Genomic DNA, 17224 nt, shown 5'->3' with positions numbered 1-17224 from the left:
CTGAAAGTGAAAGGTTGGAGTAAGATATTTCATGCATGTGGAAGCGAGAAAAAGGCTGGAGTTGCAACACTGATATTTGACAAAATAGACTTTAAAATGAAGAACATATTAAAAGACAAAGATGGGCACTATATTATAATAATAAAAAGAACAATCCGACAAGAGGACATAACCCTAGTAAACATCTATGCACCTAACATAGGAGCACCTAAATATATAAAACAGGTACTGATGGACATAAAGACAGAGATCAACAGCAACACTATCCTGGTAGGGGACTTCAACACACCGCTGACAACAAGGGACAGGTCCTCCAGACAGAAAATCAATATGGAAACAACAGCCTTAAATGATACTTTGGACCACTTGGATTTAATCGATATTTTCAGAGCATTTCACCCCAATGCTGCAGAATACACGTTCTTCTCAAGTGCACATGGAACATTTTCCAACACAGATCATATGTTACACCACAAAACAAGCCTTGATAATTTTAAGAAAATTGAAATCATACCAATTGTCTTCTCTGACCACAGTGTTATGAAATTAGAAATGAACTACAGGAAAAACAAAACCAGGAAGACACACCAATTCATGGAGGCTGAATAACATGTTGCTAAATAATGAATGGGTCAAGCAGGAGATCAAAGAAGAAATCAAAAGATGTCTCGAGAAAAATGAGAATGAGAACACGATGACCCAAAATCTATGGGATGCTGCGAAAGCAGATCTAAGAGGGAAGTTCATAGCACTGCAGGCCTACCTAAAGAAACAAGAAACATCACTAATTGACAGCTTATCTTCACCCTTAAGGGATATGGAAAAAGAACAGCAAAATAAGCCCAAAGGGAGCACAAGGAAGGAGATAATAAGGATCAGAGCAGAAATAAACGAAATAGAAACCAGAAAAACAATACAAAAGATCAATGAATCCAAAAGTTGGTTCTTAGGGAAGATAAACAAAATTGACAAACCTTTAGCCAGACTCATTAAAAAAAGGAGAGAGAGGACCCAAATTAATAAAATCAGAAATGAAAGAGGAGAAGTGACAACAGACACCACAGAAATACAAAAAATTTTAAGAAATTACTATGAGCAACTATATGCCAACAAATTTGACAACCTTGAAGAAATGGACAATTTTCTAGAGGCGCACAAACTTCCAAGGCTAACTCAAGAAGAAACAGAAAGCCTGAACAGTCTGATTACCACCAGGGAAATTGAATCAGTAATCAATAATCTCCCAATAACAAAAGCCCTGGACCAGATGGCTTTATAGGTGAATTTTTCAAAACGTTCAAAAAAGAATTATCACCTATTCTCCTCAAGCTCTTCCAAAAAATCCAGAAGGAAGGAAGACTCCCAAACACTTTTTACGAAGCCACTATCACCCTGATCCCAAAAGCAGACAAAGACACCACAAAAAAAGAAAACTACAGGCTGATATCTCTAATGAACATAGATGCAAAAATTCTCAACAAAATATTAGCAAACATTAAAAACATTAAAAAGATCATATACCATGATCAAGTGGGATTCATCCCTGGTATGCAGGGGTGGTTCAACATCCGCAAATCAATTAATGTGATACACCACATTAACAAAATGAAAAATAAAAATCACATGATCATATCAATAGATGCAGAAAAAGCATTTGATAAAATACAGCAACCTTTTATGATAAAAACCCTTAAAAAAGTGGGAATAGAGGGATCATATCTTAACATCATAAAGGCCATATATGACAAAACCACAGCTAACATCACACTCAATGGGAAAAAGCTAAAACCATTCCCCTTAAGATCAGGAAAAAGACAATGTTGCCCACTTTCTCCACTTCTATTCAACATAGTGCTGGAAGTTCTAGTCACAGCAATCAGACAAGAAAAAGAAATAGAAGGCATCCAAATTGGGAAGGAGGAAGTAAAATTATCATTATATGCAGATGATATGATAGTATATACAGAGAACCCTAAAGACTCCACCAAGAAACTATTAAAACTGATAGATGAATTTAGTAAAGTAGCAGGATACAAAATTAATATTCAGAAATCAGTTGCATTTGTATATACTAATGATAAAATATCAGAAGGAGAAATTAAAAAAAAAACAATTCTATTTACAATTGCTCCAAAGACTATAAAATATCTGGGAATAAATCTAACCAAGGATGAAAAAGATCTGTACTCAGAAAATTATTCAACACTGAAGAAAAAAATAAAAGAAGACGTAAATAGATGGAAACACATTCCATGCTCTTGGATAGGAAGAATTAATATAGTTAAAATGTCCATACTGCCTAAGGCAATATACATATTCAACGCAATTCCTATCAAACTACCAACGACGTTTTTCACAGAAATAGAACATATAATACTTAAATTTTTGTGGGATCATAAAAGACCCCATATAGCCGCAGCAATCTTGAGAAATAAGAACAAAGTGGGAGGTATAACGGTACCTGACTTCAAACTATACTACATGGCTACAGTAATCAAAACAGCAGGTACTGCCATAAAAATAGACACATAGATAAATGGAACAGAATAGAGACTCCAGAAGTAAATCCATGCCTATATGCCCATCTAATCTTCGACAATGGAAGCAAGAATGTACGATGGGGTAAAGACAGTCTGTTCAATAAATGGTGCTGGGAAACCTGGACAGACACATGCAAGAAAATGAAGCTGGACCACCTCCTTACACCATATACAAACATGAATTCAAAATGGCTTAAAGACTTAAATGTAAGATGTGTAAACCATAAAATATCTAGTAGAAAATATAGAAAGAAACTTCATGGACGTTACCCGGAATAAGATTTTCACTGATATATCCCCTCGCGAGAGGGAAGTAAGAGAACAATAGACATGTGGGATTACATCAAACTAAAAGTTTTTTCACAACAAAGGAAACCATCAATAAAACAAAAAGGGATCCTACTGAATGGGAAAAGATATTTGCCAATGGTATATCTGATAAGGGATGAATATCATAAATCTATAATAAACTTACTCAACTCAACTCCAAAAAAAACCCCACAACCCAATAAAAAATGGGCAGAGGACTTGAGGAGACATTTTTCTAAAAAGGACATACAGATGGCAAACAGACATATGAAGAAATGCTCAACCTCACTAACCATCAGAGAAATGCAAATAAAAACCACAATGAGATACCACCTCACTCCAGTCAAAATGGCTATCATCAATAAATGAACAAACAACAAATGCTGGCATGAATGTGGAGAAAAGGGAACGCTAGTGCCTCGTTGGTGGGATTGCAGATTAGTGCAGCCACTATGGAAAACAGTATGGAGGTATCTCAGGAATCTGAAAATGGAACTACCCTATGATCCAGTAATTCCACTCCTAGGCATCTACCCGGAGAAATCCAAAACTCCAATTCAAAAATCAGTATGCACTCCTATGTTTATTGCAGCACTTTACACAATAGCCAAGATATGGAAACAACCGAAATGCCCATCGGTAGATGACGGGATTAAGAAGCTGTGGTACATTTATACAATGGAGTATTACGCAGTCATAAAGAAGAAAGAAATCTTATCATTTGCAACATGTATGGATCTAGAGAACATTATGTTAAGTGAAATAAGCCAGAAAGAGAAAGACAAGTACCATATGATCTCACTTATATGCGGAATCTAAAGAAAAGAATAAGTGAATGAACTAATCAGAAACAGTTTTGGGGACAAAAAGAAAAAAACGAGAGTTGTTAGATAGGCGGGGCGAATTGGGGATAAGGGGAAAGGTGAAGGGATTAGGAAGCAGCTGGTAACCACAAGATGGCCTCAGGTTTTTTTTGAAAATTAATTTGGGGAACGTATTCAATAATGTTGTAAAGATTTTGTTGGGTATCCGATGGACATGCGTCCTATTTGGGAGACCACCTCAGGGATACTGTGGATGCCTGATCATGGCATTGTACACCAGAAGCTAAACATTAATGAATGCCAACTATAATTTTATATATATAATGTGATGGCTCGGTGCGAGGTCGGAGGGATAGTGGATGGGGGGAGGGGGATTCACAGCGTGAGGGATATAAATGATGAATGTCTAAATATTACCTTGTCTTGTACACCTGAAACAAATAAATGAAGATAAAAAATAAATAAATAAAATTAAATTTAAAAAATTCTTAAAAGTGAATTTTGAAGAGTAGAAGTAAAATATTAAGACTTTTGCAATGTGTTAATAAATTACTTTCCAGAAATTACCAATTTTTAATCCCGAGAGGCATTATAAATGTCTGTTTCTCCATATGCTCATCAATCCTGGGTATTATAATTTTTTTCAAATCTTTACAAATGCGATTTTTCTTAAAAAGTGATATTTTGTTTTGATTTTCATTTCTTTAAATACTACTGGAATTGAAAACTTCTTCGAAGTATTTCTTTGTTTATTCATGCCCTTTGCTCTCCTTTTATTTTATTTTAAAGTATTATTATTATTTGTAAGAGCTCTTTATATATTAAGGATATTCATATCTTTCAAATATGTTGCAAATATTTGTTGAGTTATTAAAAATTGCCTTTCAAGTTAAAAAAATATTTGGATAGGGAATGACATCATAAAAATGGAGGCATGAGGTGAGCCTCTTGAAATCTCACTTGGTATTTACAACAAATTGAACAAGTATAACTCCACAAAGGACTCCCAGGGCAGCAGACAGGCAAGACTAAGAGGCACACAGCAGAAAAAAACCTAAAGGTGGGCAAATTGCTTGAGAGGGGGAAGAGGGAAGTGAGAAGTGCGGAGACAGAGCCCTGCGGGTGCAGGACCCAAGCCTAGGTCAGGGCTCGGAGCTCTCTACATCCCAAAACTATCTCAGCTGTGAGAGAGGGAAGAACTCAGACTGCCAGGACTCTGCTTATGCCAAAAGGGCTGAGTGGACGGCATTTCACATGGCTGAAATGAACTCTCAGGGAAGAGACCTCGGAGCAAAGACTGAGGGAAGAAGGCTGAAAACGGTGGTTTAAGCGTTCACTGCCTCAGAGAACGGAAGCCTTAGGCACTGAGACTATCCGCCCCCTCCGTAACCTCCCAGAGCTCACCCAGCCCACACCTGCCCCGTGCTAGAAGCAGAACAGTAGCAGTGTCAGATCAAAAGAACAGAATATTTGCAGTTCTTAGAACTGTGGTCCACAGACACAGATTTGCAGCCCAACTTCTTCTAGCAAAGGAGAGGGAGCTGTGGAAGCAGGACTGGCTTTGGTGGTGATCGCCACCATTGCTCTGGGCCACCACTCACAACCCACGGCACCACTAAACCCCACTATCTGGGAGGATCACTGCAGGAATAAACAGAACTGCTGAAACACATGGGCTCTGAATCTGGCACAGGAATAGCTTTGGAACTTCAAAAGCTCTCCGGATCCCCACACAGATGCGGCACCGTATAACCCACTCAAACTGTTAACAGAGGAGAAGCCCACCTTCTAGGGAATCCCCTCATTGTGTGAGAAGTTGGAATAGTGCAGAGAAAACATAACACTACAGTGTGAGACAGAAAAATAGGCTGCAGTCGGAGAGAAAATACAACATTCTACAGACACGTACTGAGAAACAAAAGAAAAACCTCTTCCTATCAACCTTTGGAGAATGCACACCTGTAGATATCTAGGAAGAGAAATAATAAATCATTAATTGCCATGAATAATCAAGGCAACAACACAGCTCAGAAAGAGTGTGAAAAGTCTCCAGAAAATGAAGTTAAAGATATGGAAATATGTGACTTACATGACAGAGAATTCAAGATTGCAGTTATGAAAAAACTCAATGAGATGCAAGAAAACACAGAAAGGCAGTTTAATGAACTCAGAAACACAATCAAAGAACAACATGAGCATTTTACAAAAGAGATTGAAATTTTAAAAAAGACGCAAATAGAATTTCTGGAGATTAAGAACTCAATAACAGAAATGAAGAAGGAAATAGACAGCTTAGATAGTAGAGTTGACAAGATAGAGGAAAGAATCAGTGACATCAAAGACAGAAACCTGAAAATGATATGGATGGAAGAAGAAAGACATTTGTGACTTACAAGAAATGAAAGAACTCTACAAAAACTTTCTGACTCCATCAAAAGAGCAATATAACAATAATGAGCATACCAGAAGGGGAAGAAAGAGAAGAGGGAACAGAGAGTACATTCAAACAAACAGTCAATGAGAACTTCCCAAACTTGTGGAAAGAACTGGATCCTTGAATCCAAAGAAGCAAATAGAACACTTAATTATCTCAACTCCAACAGGCCTTCTCCAAGGCACATTGTATTGAAGGTGTCAGAGATCAACAACAAAGAAAGAATCCTCAAGGCAGCAGAGAAAAGAAGATGGTAAAGTACAAAGGAAAGCCCATTAGATTATCATCAGATTTTTCAGCAGAAACTACACAAGCCAGGAGGGAGTGGAACCAAATATTCAAACTATTGAAAGGGAGAAATTATGAGCCAAAAATAATACACTCGGCAAAGATATCCTTTAGATATGAATCAGGAATAAAGACCTTTGCAGACATACAGAAGCTGAGGGAATTTTCTAATACTTGACCTGCACTACAAAAAATACTAAAGGAGGCTATTCAACCACCATCAACAGAGCAATTTGTGGCAAACAAAACATAAAAAGAAGGAGAGTAAAGGCCTGAACCGGAACATGAGAATGGAGAAAGTAAGCATGCTGAAGAAATGGAACACTCTAAATATCAAACTTTCATTACATAAAATTAAGAGTAACCACTCAAAAAATCCAGAACGGAAGTATATACTGTAATAAAAAAAGAAATAGAGGGATACATCATAGAACACCACTATACAGAAATAACAGACAACAACAAAAAGGCAAAGAAACAATGGAGACACAGCCTTACCAGAAAACTAAAGATAGAATGACAGGAAATCCTCACGTATCAGAAATCACCCTAAAAGTAAATGGACCGAACTCACCAATAAAAAGTCACAGAGTAGCAGATTGGATCAAAAAACTAAACCCAACCATATGCTGTCTCCAAGAGAATCATCTCAGCTACAAAGACAAGCATAGACTCAAAGTGAAAGGGTGGAAATTGGCACTCCAAGCAAAGAAAATCAGGTGTAACCATAATGATATGAGATGAAACAGACTTCAGGGTGAAAACGATAATCAGAGACAAAGATGGACATTTGATAATGGTAAAGGGGACTATACAACAAGAAGACATAACAGTCATCAATATTTATGCCTCAATCGGGGAGCAATGAAATATACCAAGCAACTACTAACAGAACTAAAAAGAAAAATTGACCAACACAATTATACTAGGGGACCTAAATACATCATTGACAGCTACGGATAGATCATCCAAACAGAAAATAAATAACGAAATAGAAGCCCTAAATGACACATTAGATGAAATGGATATAATTCACATTTATAGAGCACTTCATCTTAAAACATCAGACTTTACATTTTTTTTTCTAGTGTACATGGAACATTCTGAAGGATATACCATATATTGAGACATAAAACTAACCCCAAGAAATTAAAGAAGATTGAAATCATACCAAGCATATTATATTATCACAAGGCTTTGAAATTGGATATTAACTGCAAAAGAAAGCAGGAAAAAACACAAATACATGGAGACTAAACAACATGCTTTAACAAACGACTGGATCAAAGAACATATTAGATGAGAGATGAAAAGATACATAGAAACAAATGATAATGAAAATACACCCTACCAAATTTTGGGGATGCAGTGAAAGGAGTTTTAAGAAGGACATTTATACCATTACAGGCCTATCTCAAGAAACAAGACAAATCCCAAATAAACAACCTCATGTTACACTTGGAAGAACTGGAAAAAGAACGAATGAAACTCAAGGTCAGCAGAAGAAAGGAAATAAAAATCAGAGCAGAACTAAATGAAATAGAGAACAAGAAGGCAATAGAAATCATTTTGTGTCAAAAAGTTCCTTCTTTGTAAAGATTCACAAAATTGAGAAACCCTTGGCTAGGCTCACTACGATAAAAAGAGAGAAGACACTAATAAAAAAAAATCAGAAATGAAAACAGGGATGTTGTCACGGACGCCACAGAAATACAAAGGATTATCCAAGAATACGATGAAGGACTATATGCCACCAAATTCAATAACCTAGAAGAAATGGACAAGTTCTTAGAAACATGTAGCCTTCCATGCCTGAACCATGAAGAACTGGAAAATATAAACAGACCAGTAACAAAATTGAATCAGTCATCCAAAACCTTTCCAAAAGCAAAAGTCCGGGCAGATGGCTTCACTAGTGAATTCTACCAAAACCAAACCTTCAAAGTAGATGTAATACCAATCCTGCTCAAACTCTTCCAAAAAATTGAATAAGAGGCAGTACTCCCTAACTCATTTTAGGAGGCCAACATTACCCTGATACCAAAACCTGGTTAGGACAACACAAAAAAAGAAAAGTACAGACCAATATCTCTGATGAATACTGATGCAAAAATCCTAAACAAAATTCTAGCAAATGGAATACAACAATGCACTAAAAGGATTATTCATCACGACCAAGTGGGGTTCAAACCCGGAGCACAAGGATGTTTCAACATATGCAAATCTATCAAGGTGATACATCACGTAAACAAAATAATGGACAGAAATCATCTGATTATATCAATTGACGCAGAAAAAGCATTTGACAAGATACAACATCCTTTTATGATTAAAACACTTAATAAAATAAGTATAGAAGGAAAACACCTTAACTTAATAAAGGCCACATATGACAAGCCCTCAGCTAATCTCAGAATTAATGGTGAAAAACTGAACTCCTTTGCTCTACGTTCAGAAACATGACAGGGCTGTCCCCTATCACCTCTGCTTTTCAACATAGTGTTGGAAGTCCTTGCCAGAGCAATCAGGAAAGAGAAAGGAAAAAAAGGCATTCAAATTGGCAATTTAAAAGTTAAATTATCAATCTTTGCAGATGACATGATGCTATATATAGAAAACCCTAAAGACTCCACCAAAAAGCTATTGGAAACAATCAACGAATACAGTAAACTTGCTGGCTACAAAACCAATGTACAAAAGTCCATTGTATTCCTATATACTAACAATGAAATCTCAGAAAAAGAAATACAAACAAAAAAAATCCTTTTGTAATTGCAGCAAAAAGAATAAAATACCTAGGAATAAACTTAACCAAGGATGTGAAGAACCTATACACTGAAAAGTATGACATTTTTGAAAGAAATTGAAGAAGACACAAAGAAATGGAAAGACATTCCGTGCTCATGGATTGGAAGAAAAACATAGTTAAAATGGCTATATTACCCAAAGCAATATATAGATTTAATGTAATCCCTATCAACAACCCAATGGCATTTTTTAAAGAAATGGAAAAGAAATCATCAGATTTGTTTGGAACCACAAAAGACCGCAAATAACCAAAGCAATCTTAAGAAAAAAGAACAATACTGGAGGTATCATACTCCCTGACTTTAGCTTGTACTACAGGGCTACAATAATCAAAACAGCATGGTATTTGTAGAAAAACAGACACATAGACCAATGGAATAGAATTGAGAACCCAGAAATAAAACCACATCAATATGGACAGATAATTTTTGACAAAGAATCTAAAAACATGCAATGTAGGAAACACAGCCTCTTCAATAAATTGTGCTGAGAGAATTGGATAGCCACGTGCAAAAGAATGAAACTGGACTGCTGTCTGTCACCATGTACCAAAATTAATTCAAAATGGATCAAAGACTTAAGCATGAGACCTGACAGAATAAACTGCGTAGACGAAAACATAGGTACTAAACTTATGGACCTTGGGTTGAAAGAGCATTTTATGAATTTGACTCCAAAGGCAATGGAAGTAAAAGCTAAAATAACAGAATGGGACTATAGGAAACTTAAAAGCTTCTGCACAGGAAAAGAAACCATCGATAAAATAAAGATGCAACTAACTGAATGGGAGAAGATTTTTGCCAACAGTGCCTCCGATAAGAGGCTAATATCCAAAATATACAAGGAACTCATGAAACTCAACAACAAAAAACCAAACAACCCAATTGAAAAATGGGCAGAGGACCTGAAGAGGCATTTCTCCAAAGAGGACATACAAATCGAAATAGACATGTGAAAAAGTGCTCAACATCACTAATCATCAGAGAAATGCAAATAAAAGCCATAATGAGATATCACCTCACTCCAGTCAGAATGGCTATCATCAACAAGACAAATAGTAACAAGTGTTGGAAAGGCTGTTGATAGAAAGGTATACTCATATACTGTTGGTGGGAATACAGACTGGTGCAGCCATTAAGAAAGGCAGTGTGGAGGTTCTTCAAAGAATTACAAATAGAATTCTTTAAAAGAATTACCATATAACTCAGCAATCCCCGTCCTGGGTATCTACCCAAAAAATCTGAAAACATTTATCCATCAAGACACGTGTACTCCAATGTTAATTGCAGCTTTGTTTACGGTGGCCAAGACATGGAACCAACCAAACTGTCCTTCGATAGCTGAATGGATAAAGAAGTTGTGGTATATATACACAATGGAATACTATTCAATGGTAAGAAAAAGATGATATAGGAACATTTTTGACAACATGGATGGATCTTGAGAGTATGATGCTAAGCGAAATAGGTCAGAGAGAAAAAGCAGAGAAGCGTATGATTTCACTGATATGTGGTATATAAACCGAAAACAACAAAAGAACAAGACAAACGAATGAGAAACAAAAACTCGTAGACACAGACAATAGTTTAGTGGTTACCGGAGGGTAAGGGGGTGTGGGGGGAGGTAGATGAGGGTAAGGGGGATCAAATATATGGTGATGAAGAAAATCTGACTCTGGGTGGTGAACACACAATGGGATTTATAGATGATGTAATACAGAATTGTACACCTAAAATCTATGTAATTTCGCTAACAATTGTCACCCCAATAAATTAAAAAAAAAGAAAATTAAAAAAAAAAATAACAACACTGAAGGGGTAAAGCAGTAGAAAAGAACAGGGAATGAAAGGCGGTGTTGAGGAGGATCTATTTTAAAAATTGTTTATTTTTTTCAGTTACAGTTGACATTCAATTTTATTTTTCATTAGTTTTAGGTGTACAGCTAAATGGTATGATCCAATATTACTTTAAGCACACTTTAGGAAAGAGCAAACACAGAAAAATTAGTAGACTTTCAATAAGAAATTACTACTAATGAAGATGGAGTCCTCGTCTGTTAGGGCAAGGTGCCAGAGAGATACTTCCTGTACTCTGTTTTTGTTTTCTTTCTTTCTTTCTTTCTTTTTTTTTTTAAAGGAGGGCACAGCTCTCAGTGGCCCATACAGGGATCGAACTGGCAACCTTGGTGTTATTAGTACCATGCTTTAGCCAACTGAGCTGACTGCCCACCCTGCTGCTTTTCATTTTTAAGCAGGAAATTATAAAATAGATATAAAATAGATGGAGGTAAGATAAGTTTATTCCTTGTGTTGATTAAGAATAGTCTAGATGCATCTTAAACCCAGATAATACTGATGTACTGTGGTTGAACAAATTAAAGAGTCTAGCTAGTAGCAAGGAAAAGTGACGAACATCCATGCCCTGCTATTCAAATTCTCTGAAGCAGATTTTTCAGAGATCTATGACCTTAAAAGATGTTCTAAAGTACTCGTACACTTATCTCCCACTGTTGAGAACATTTGAAGCATATCTAAGTAACTGAATATGTGAAACAATAAAAAAATGACACCTATTTTTTTCCATAGGTCTAAAATTGCTTTAATTTTTAATCTGAATATGTCTCTTCCTTATACACGTTTTTAAAAAAGACTGATTAGTGGTCCACTTAATGTTTGAGTAAAGCAGTTACTTTTAGAAAAAGCAGTTAGCTGAGTTACCACAGGCTCTGACTTCTCAGCCATAATCACCTAGAGAAATGATTGACTTGCCTGGCTATGTACCCAGGGAAAGCACCACTTATCTGGTGACATTTCCACACACAGCAAGTAAAAATCATTACAGGAATAATCTATGTTCCAGGTCATGAACCTAGCCAATTTAGTCCTATATTAGTGATGGGAAATGCTTTACTTTCCATAAGGTTATTATTTCCTGAACGAAATAATTTTAAATGGCATGTTATAAAATGACAGAAAGCTGCCATATTATAAAAATGATGATATTACATGAAGAAAAACTCACCATTTAAAATAAATGACCAAAAAAAGCACAAGATTCTTCAAAGAGTTGATCCCAAATCACATTTTGAAGCAAAACAAATCTCAAATGACTTCAAAATACGAGTTAAGTGACCCAGGTCTCAAGTCTAACTGGATACTAACACAGCTGTTTATACCAAACAATAGTTTTTAAAAACCTTTATAAAATAAATTTACACATTACCTGGTAATTGTTTTGGTTTTGTGATAACCTCAATTGGTTTGATGATGCAAAATGTGAAGAAAAATTACTCCGTGATGGATTTGTATTACTGTACATTGTAGTAGATGCTGCATGTAATGAGGTCCGTGGTGTCAAATGGTAGTCTCTGTTTTGATACAGTACATTGTCTGACAAATCTCTAATATTCACCATTTGTGAATTTGGTATATTTCTTCCTGGTCCTGGCAAAGCTGTACTTTGGTTCTCAGCTCGAAGGGAACTGCAACTTTCATAAAATCTTGAGTACCTTGGAATTTGTGCTCCCATCAATGCTAACTCTTCCTCTCTGGCATACTCATCATCAGCATCTGCAGTTTCCATTGCAATGGAAAAACAAGTTCCTTCTGCTGAAGTAGGCTTCTGTGGGGTATTTTCTTCCAGAATTCTCTGTGGGTAATCACTACTAACTGCCAATGAAAACACTTCACGGATTTCCAAGTTTTGTGTTCTACAATAAGGATCTCTAATAGGTGGCTTTTGCCCACATAAGTTATGTGATGTTAGACCCGTGTGTTCAGGCTTATAGGGCCTTTGAATTCCAACTGGTTCAATTTTGCAAGGTCGGTGGCACACAGATGTCTTTTGAGGTACCGTAGTCTCAGAGGATTGCATTGGAGAGCTCCTATAGTTTTTCTTTGTGTGATTATAAACTGAGTTTCCAGCATTTAGCACACTTGTCTGTCTTGACAAAATAATTGTTTTTTCACCTAAGAGCAAAGAGGCGTTTTTACAGTGTGCTACTTGTCTTTGAACAGGAATGTGCAACTGAAACTCAGTATTATTTTTACTGGCTGTTTTCTGAATAGGGATTTTATGTGCTTCTGTAATTTGTGTATTTGTATGTTTGGTTGTCCCTTGCCTACTTGATGAACTGGCTGGACAGTATATACCAGTTACAACGACATCATTGTTGGCAGATGTCCAAGAAGACTGTTGGCTTGAGGGTCGAGCAATATTAACCACATTTCTGACAGTAATGTCTGGAGCTGTTAAAGATGTACCAGAAACAGTTCCTGTTGCTGCTGCTCCTGATTCAGAATTTTTACTGCTCATTTTTCTTCTCTTATTGCCAACCCACGTCTGAAAAAATAAAAAAATATATTATGGAAAAGGTCTTAAAAAACAAGAGAAAACAATTTCTAAGTGATAAATTGTATTCTCATTTGTCATAGAACAAAGGCTTATACAAATTAAAAGACACAATAAATTAAAAATAACTAAAGTATAAGGTCATAGATGATCAGGAACTTGCACTTAATAAATATGTAGGAACTTTGATAATAGAATTGTATTGTTGTTCCTTTCCTCCTCAAAACCTATCTGATTAATCTGTAGCAAGAACCTTAAAAATATTTATATCCATTGACCTAATAAATCCACTTCTGTGAGTTTATCCTTAAAAATAATCATAGATGTATAAAAAGTTTATATGCAATGATATTCATCATATATTTATTTATAATAGTGAAAAACTGGAAGCATAATAAAGGTAGGATAGTTAATGACATTGTAAAATGCTATTATAGTATTGTTAAACAAATATATACTTGCAATCTTCAGGTTTAACAACTTCTGTTCTATAAATATATCGTAATTTGGTTAATTTAATATTGCTGGGTATTTATATTATTTTCAAAAATATTGACTAATTTGGTTAATTTAATATTGCTGGGTATTTATATTATTTTCAAAAATATTGACTATTATAAAACATACTGCAATACACATCATTGTACATGAATCTTTGTGGTATTGGTCTGTTAGAATGCTATTCTAAAAAGAAAGTTGCTGTGCTTTTTGATATTTTCAAAATACCCTCAATGTATAAGAGTTCTGGTTTCCCCACACCCTCGCCAACATTGCATTATCTTTTTGTAGCCTTTACTAGCCCAGGAGTTAAAAAGATATATAATTGCTGTTTTGATTTCAATTTCTATAGTTACTATATTACTTTGATAGAATTGCTTATCCATTTCCTTTACTCATTTTTATATTGAGATATTTGTCTTTTAAATTGATTTATAAGAGCAATTTACTACTAAATGTAGCAATACTGTCATAAGTTGCAAATATTTTTCCCAGTTTGTCATTTATTTATACTAATTTTCTTTGTAAAACTTTTTTCTACTTACCAAATTTTATACAGTGAATATGTATTACTTTCATAAACAGAAAATATGTTATTAATAAAAATAATGCCAGTGGCTGGCAGTTAGGACTTGATTACAAAATACATACTTTTTAATAAGTGATTTATTATAATAATCTTAGTATTATTATGCTGAATCATGATTCTTCTTAAAATATGCAATAAGAAATATTACATTCCATAATGTGCTTAGTAAACTTTATAGTTATTTCAAAATGCATCCCATATTATAAACTAGCAAAGCACATTAATCTATTAAGAATTTTAAAAAATAAATAAATGAAAACACTAAATGAACTGGCTTTGCAGAAACATGTTTTGAGTATATTTGGTTAAATTTTGTATGATATAGTTTTGAAGACCACAGTAATTATACAATTTTCAATGCTTATTTGTATTATAAACAACTTTAATGTTGCTATAATACTATAAATAAAAACCATCATGTATTGAATCCCCATTATGTGTTTATATATATATTAGCTCCTTTGCTAGGTGTTAATTTTCTAATTGTATAAGTGAAAAATATTGAGGTTTAGAAATATTAAGTAGCTTGTGGATATCTGCCACAATGATTTAAAATCAATTTTACTTGCCCTTTAAGCATAGTCTCTTTCCATTATGGTTGAGGAACTGCTAAAATGGTCATCTCTGTTGGGCATTTTACCTTTATAACTATCATTTCTCTAATAAAAAAAAGTTCTATTAACTAATATGGCTCCATTTGCTTCACATGAGTCTGTGGAAATTTTAAACTTGCCCTGATTTAGTTTTATTAAACAGTAGAAGTGACAATTATAAGAGGGACAAATGAATATAAATGTCTCAGGAGAAGAAGGCAGGGGAAAAAAACTAAAAGGTTTTAAAGTATATATACTCAAGAGAAATGTCTAAAAAGAAATGTTTTGGGACAAATATAATTTTGGTGTAGTTTAAAAAGGTGAATTGTACAAATATTCAAAATAGATTACTGTGCTATGGCTTTTCAAGTATGAAAAACATGCATAGCAATCATGATGCATTTGTTCATAATTATTACAAAAATACATAAGCATTACACTTAACTTTAAATAGGAAAGCAAAATGAATTAGGACAATTTGGACTCAAGAACTACTACATCTGGAGAGCAGCTCTGGGCAATATTTCTAAGAAAAATAAACAGCTTACTATATTCTTATCACAATATGACAATACCTACCTTAACACAGGAAGTTTAAGAATTATCTTAGTGCATTGTAAATTGATGGTTTATTCTTATAGTGTAAATATTTACTTATATAGCTTACTATGTATTTATATTACGTACCTATCAAAAAGTAAAATGCAGTAGAATATTGTGTGCATACGAGGTCTGACAAGTTCGAGAACTTGTCACTGTGTGCTTACATTGGCAGCACTGTACAAACATCTCGGTAAGGTTTCATAACCTTGGTATATCAGTGTCTCACAGCTGTGTTCATGTTGATGTGCGGTGGGTCTTGCTGAGTGGCATTCATTATTGTTGTGTGTTTTTGTGTGCCATCGCGAGAATGTTTGAGTTTGAATTAGAGCAATGAAAAAACATTAAATTTCTTGTTAAACTTGGCAAGAGTGGAAATAAAATCAGGGATATGTTAGTCCAAGTTTATGGGGATAATGCCATGAAGAAAACAGCAGTGTACAAATGGATTAAACCTTTTTCATAGGGGAGAGAACACATCACTGATAAAGAGAGGTCAGGGCAGCCAGTAACAAGAAGAACTGATGAAAACATTGCAAAAATTCATCAAATTGTGGATCAAAATCATCAGCTGACTGTGTGAAGCATAGCAGACCAAGTGAACATCACTAGAGAAACAGTTAGGAAAATCTTAACTAAAAATCTTGCCATGAGAAAGGTGTGCAAAAATGGTCCCGAAGAAGCTCACTGATGAACAAAAGCAAAGTAGAGTCAAAGTTTGCCAAGACCTTTTGGAGAGGCAAGATGATGTTTTGGGCCATGTTATCATTGGTGATGAAACATGGGTGTACCAATACGACCCTGAAACAAAGTGTCAAAGTGCACAATGGAAGTCAGTCAATTCTCCACTACCAAAAAAGTTCCGTCAGTCGAAATCAAGAGTCAAAACAATATTGCTAACCTTTTTTGATATCAGAGGGATTATTCACTATGAATTTGTACCAACTGGACAAACAGTTAACCAAGTTTACTATTTGGAAGTGCTGAAAAGGCTTCATGAAAAAGACGAAAATGACCGTTCTGAACTTTTCACCAACAATTCATGGCTCTTACATCACAACAATATACCAGCTCAGATGGCACTGTCTGTGAGGAGTTTTTAGCCAGTAAACAAATAAATGTATTGGAACACCCTTCCTACTCACCTGATCTAGCCCCCAATGACTTCTTTCTTTACCCGAAGATAAAGGAAATATTGAAAGGAAGACATTTTGATGACATTCAGGACATCAAGGGTAATACAGTGACAGCTCTGATGGCCATTACAGGAAAAGAGTTCCAAAATTGCTTTGCAGGGTGGACTAGGCGCTGACATCGGTGCATAGCTTCCCAAGAGGAATACTTCGAAGGTGACCATAGTGATATTCAGCAATGAGTTATGTAGTACTTTT

The 17224-nt window shown here is 35.1% G+C and overlaps 1 protein-coding gene across 2 annotated transcripts in view; it reads right to left on the bottom strand.

The window, feature by feature from the left end:
- HDX (highly divergent homeobox) overlaps positions 1–17224 on the bottom strand; it is a 217687-nt gene that overhangs the window by 165256 nt on the left and 35207 nt on the right. For both annotated transcript variants that reach the window (XM_081043668.1, XM_081043669.1), the window contains exon 3: positions 12426–13544. In XM_081043668.1, the coding sequence (XP_080899794.1) occupies positions 12426–13544 (1119 nt within the window). The remainder of the gene's footprint in view (positions 1–12425; positions 13545–17224) is intronic.

Source organism: Rhinolophus hipposideros, assembly GCF_964194185.1.
Source record: "Rhinolophus hipposideros genome assembly, chromosome: X".
NCBI classification, from domain to species: domain Eukaryota; kingdom Metazoa; phylum Chordata; class Mammalia; order Chiroptera; family Rhinolophidae; genus Rhinolophus; species Rhinolophus hipposideros.
This window is presented reverse-complemented; position numbering and strand designations above follow the sequence as displayed.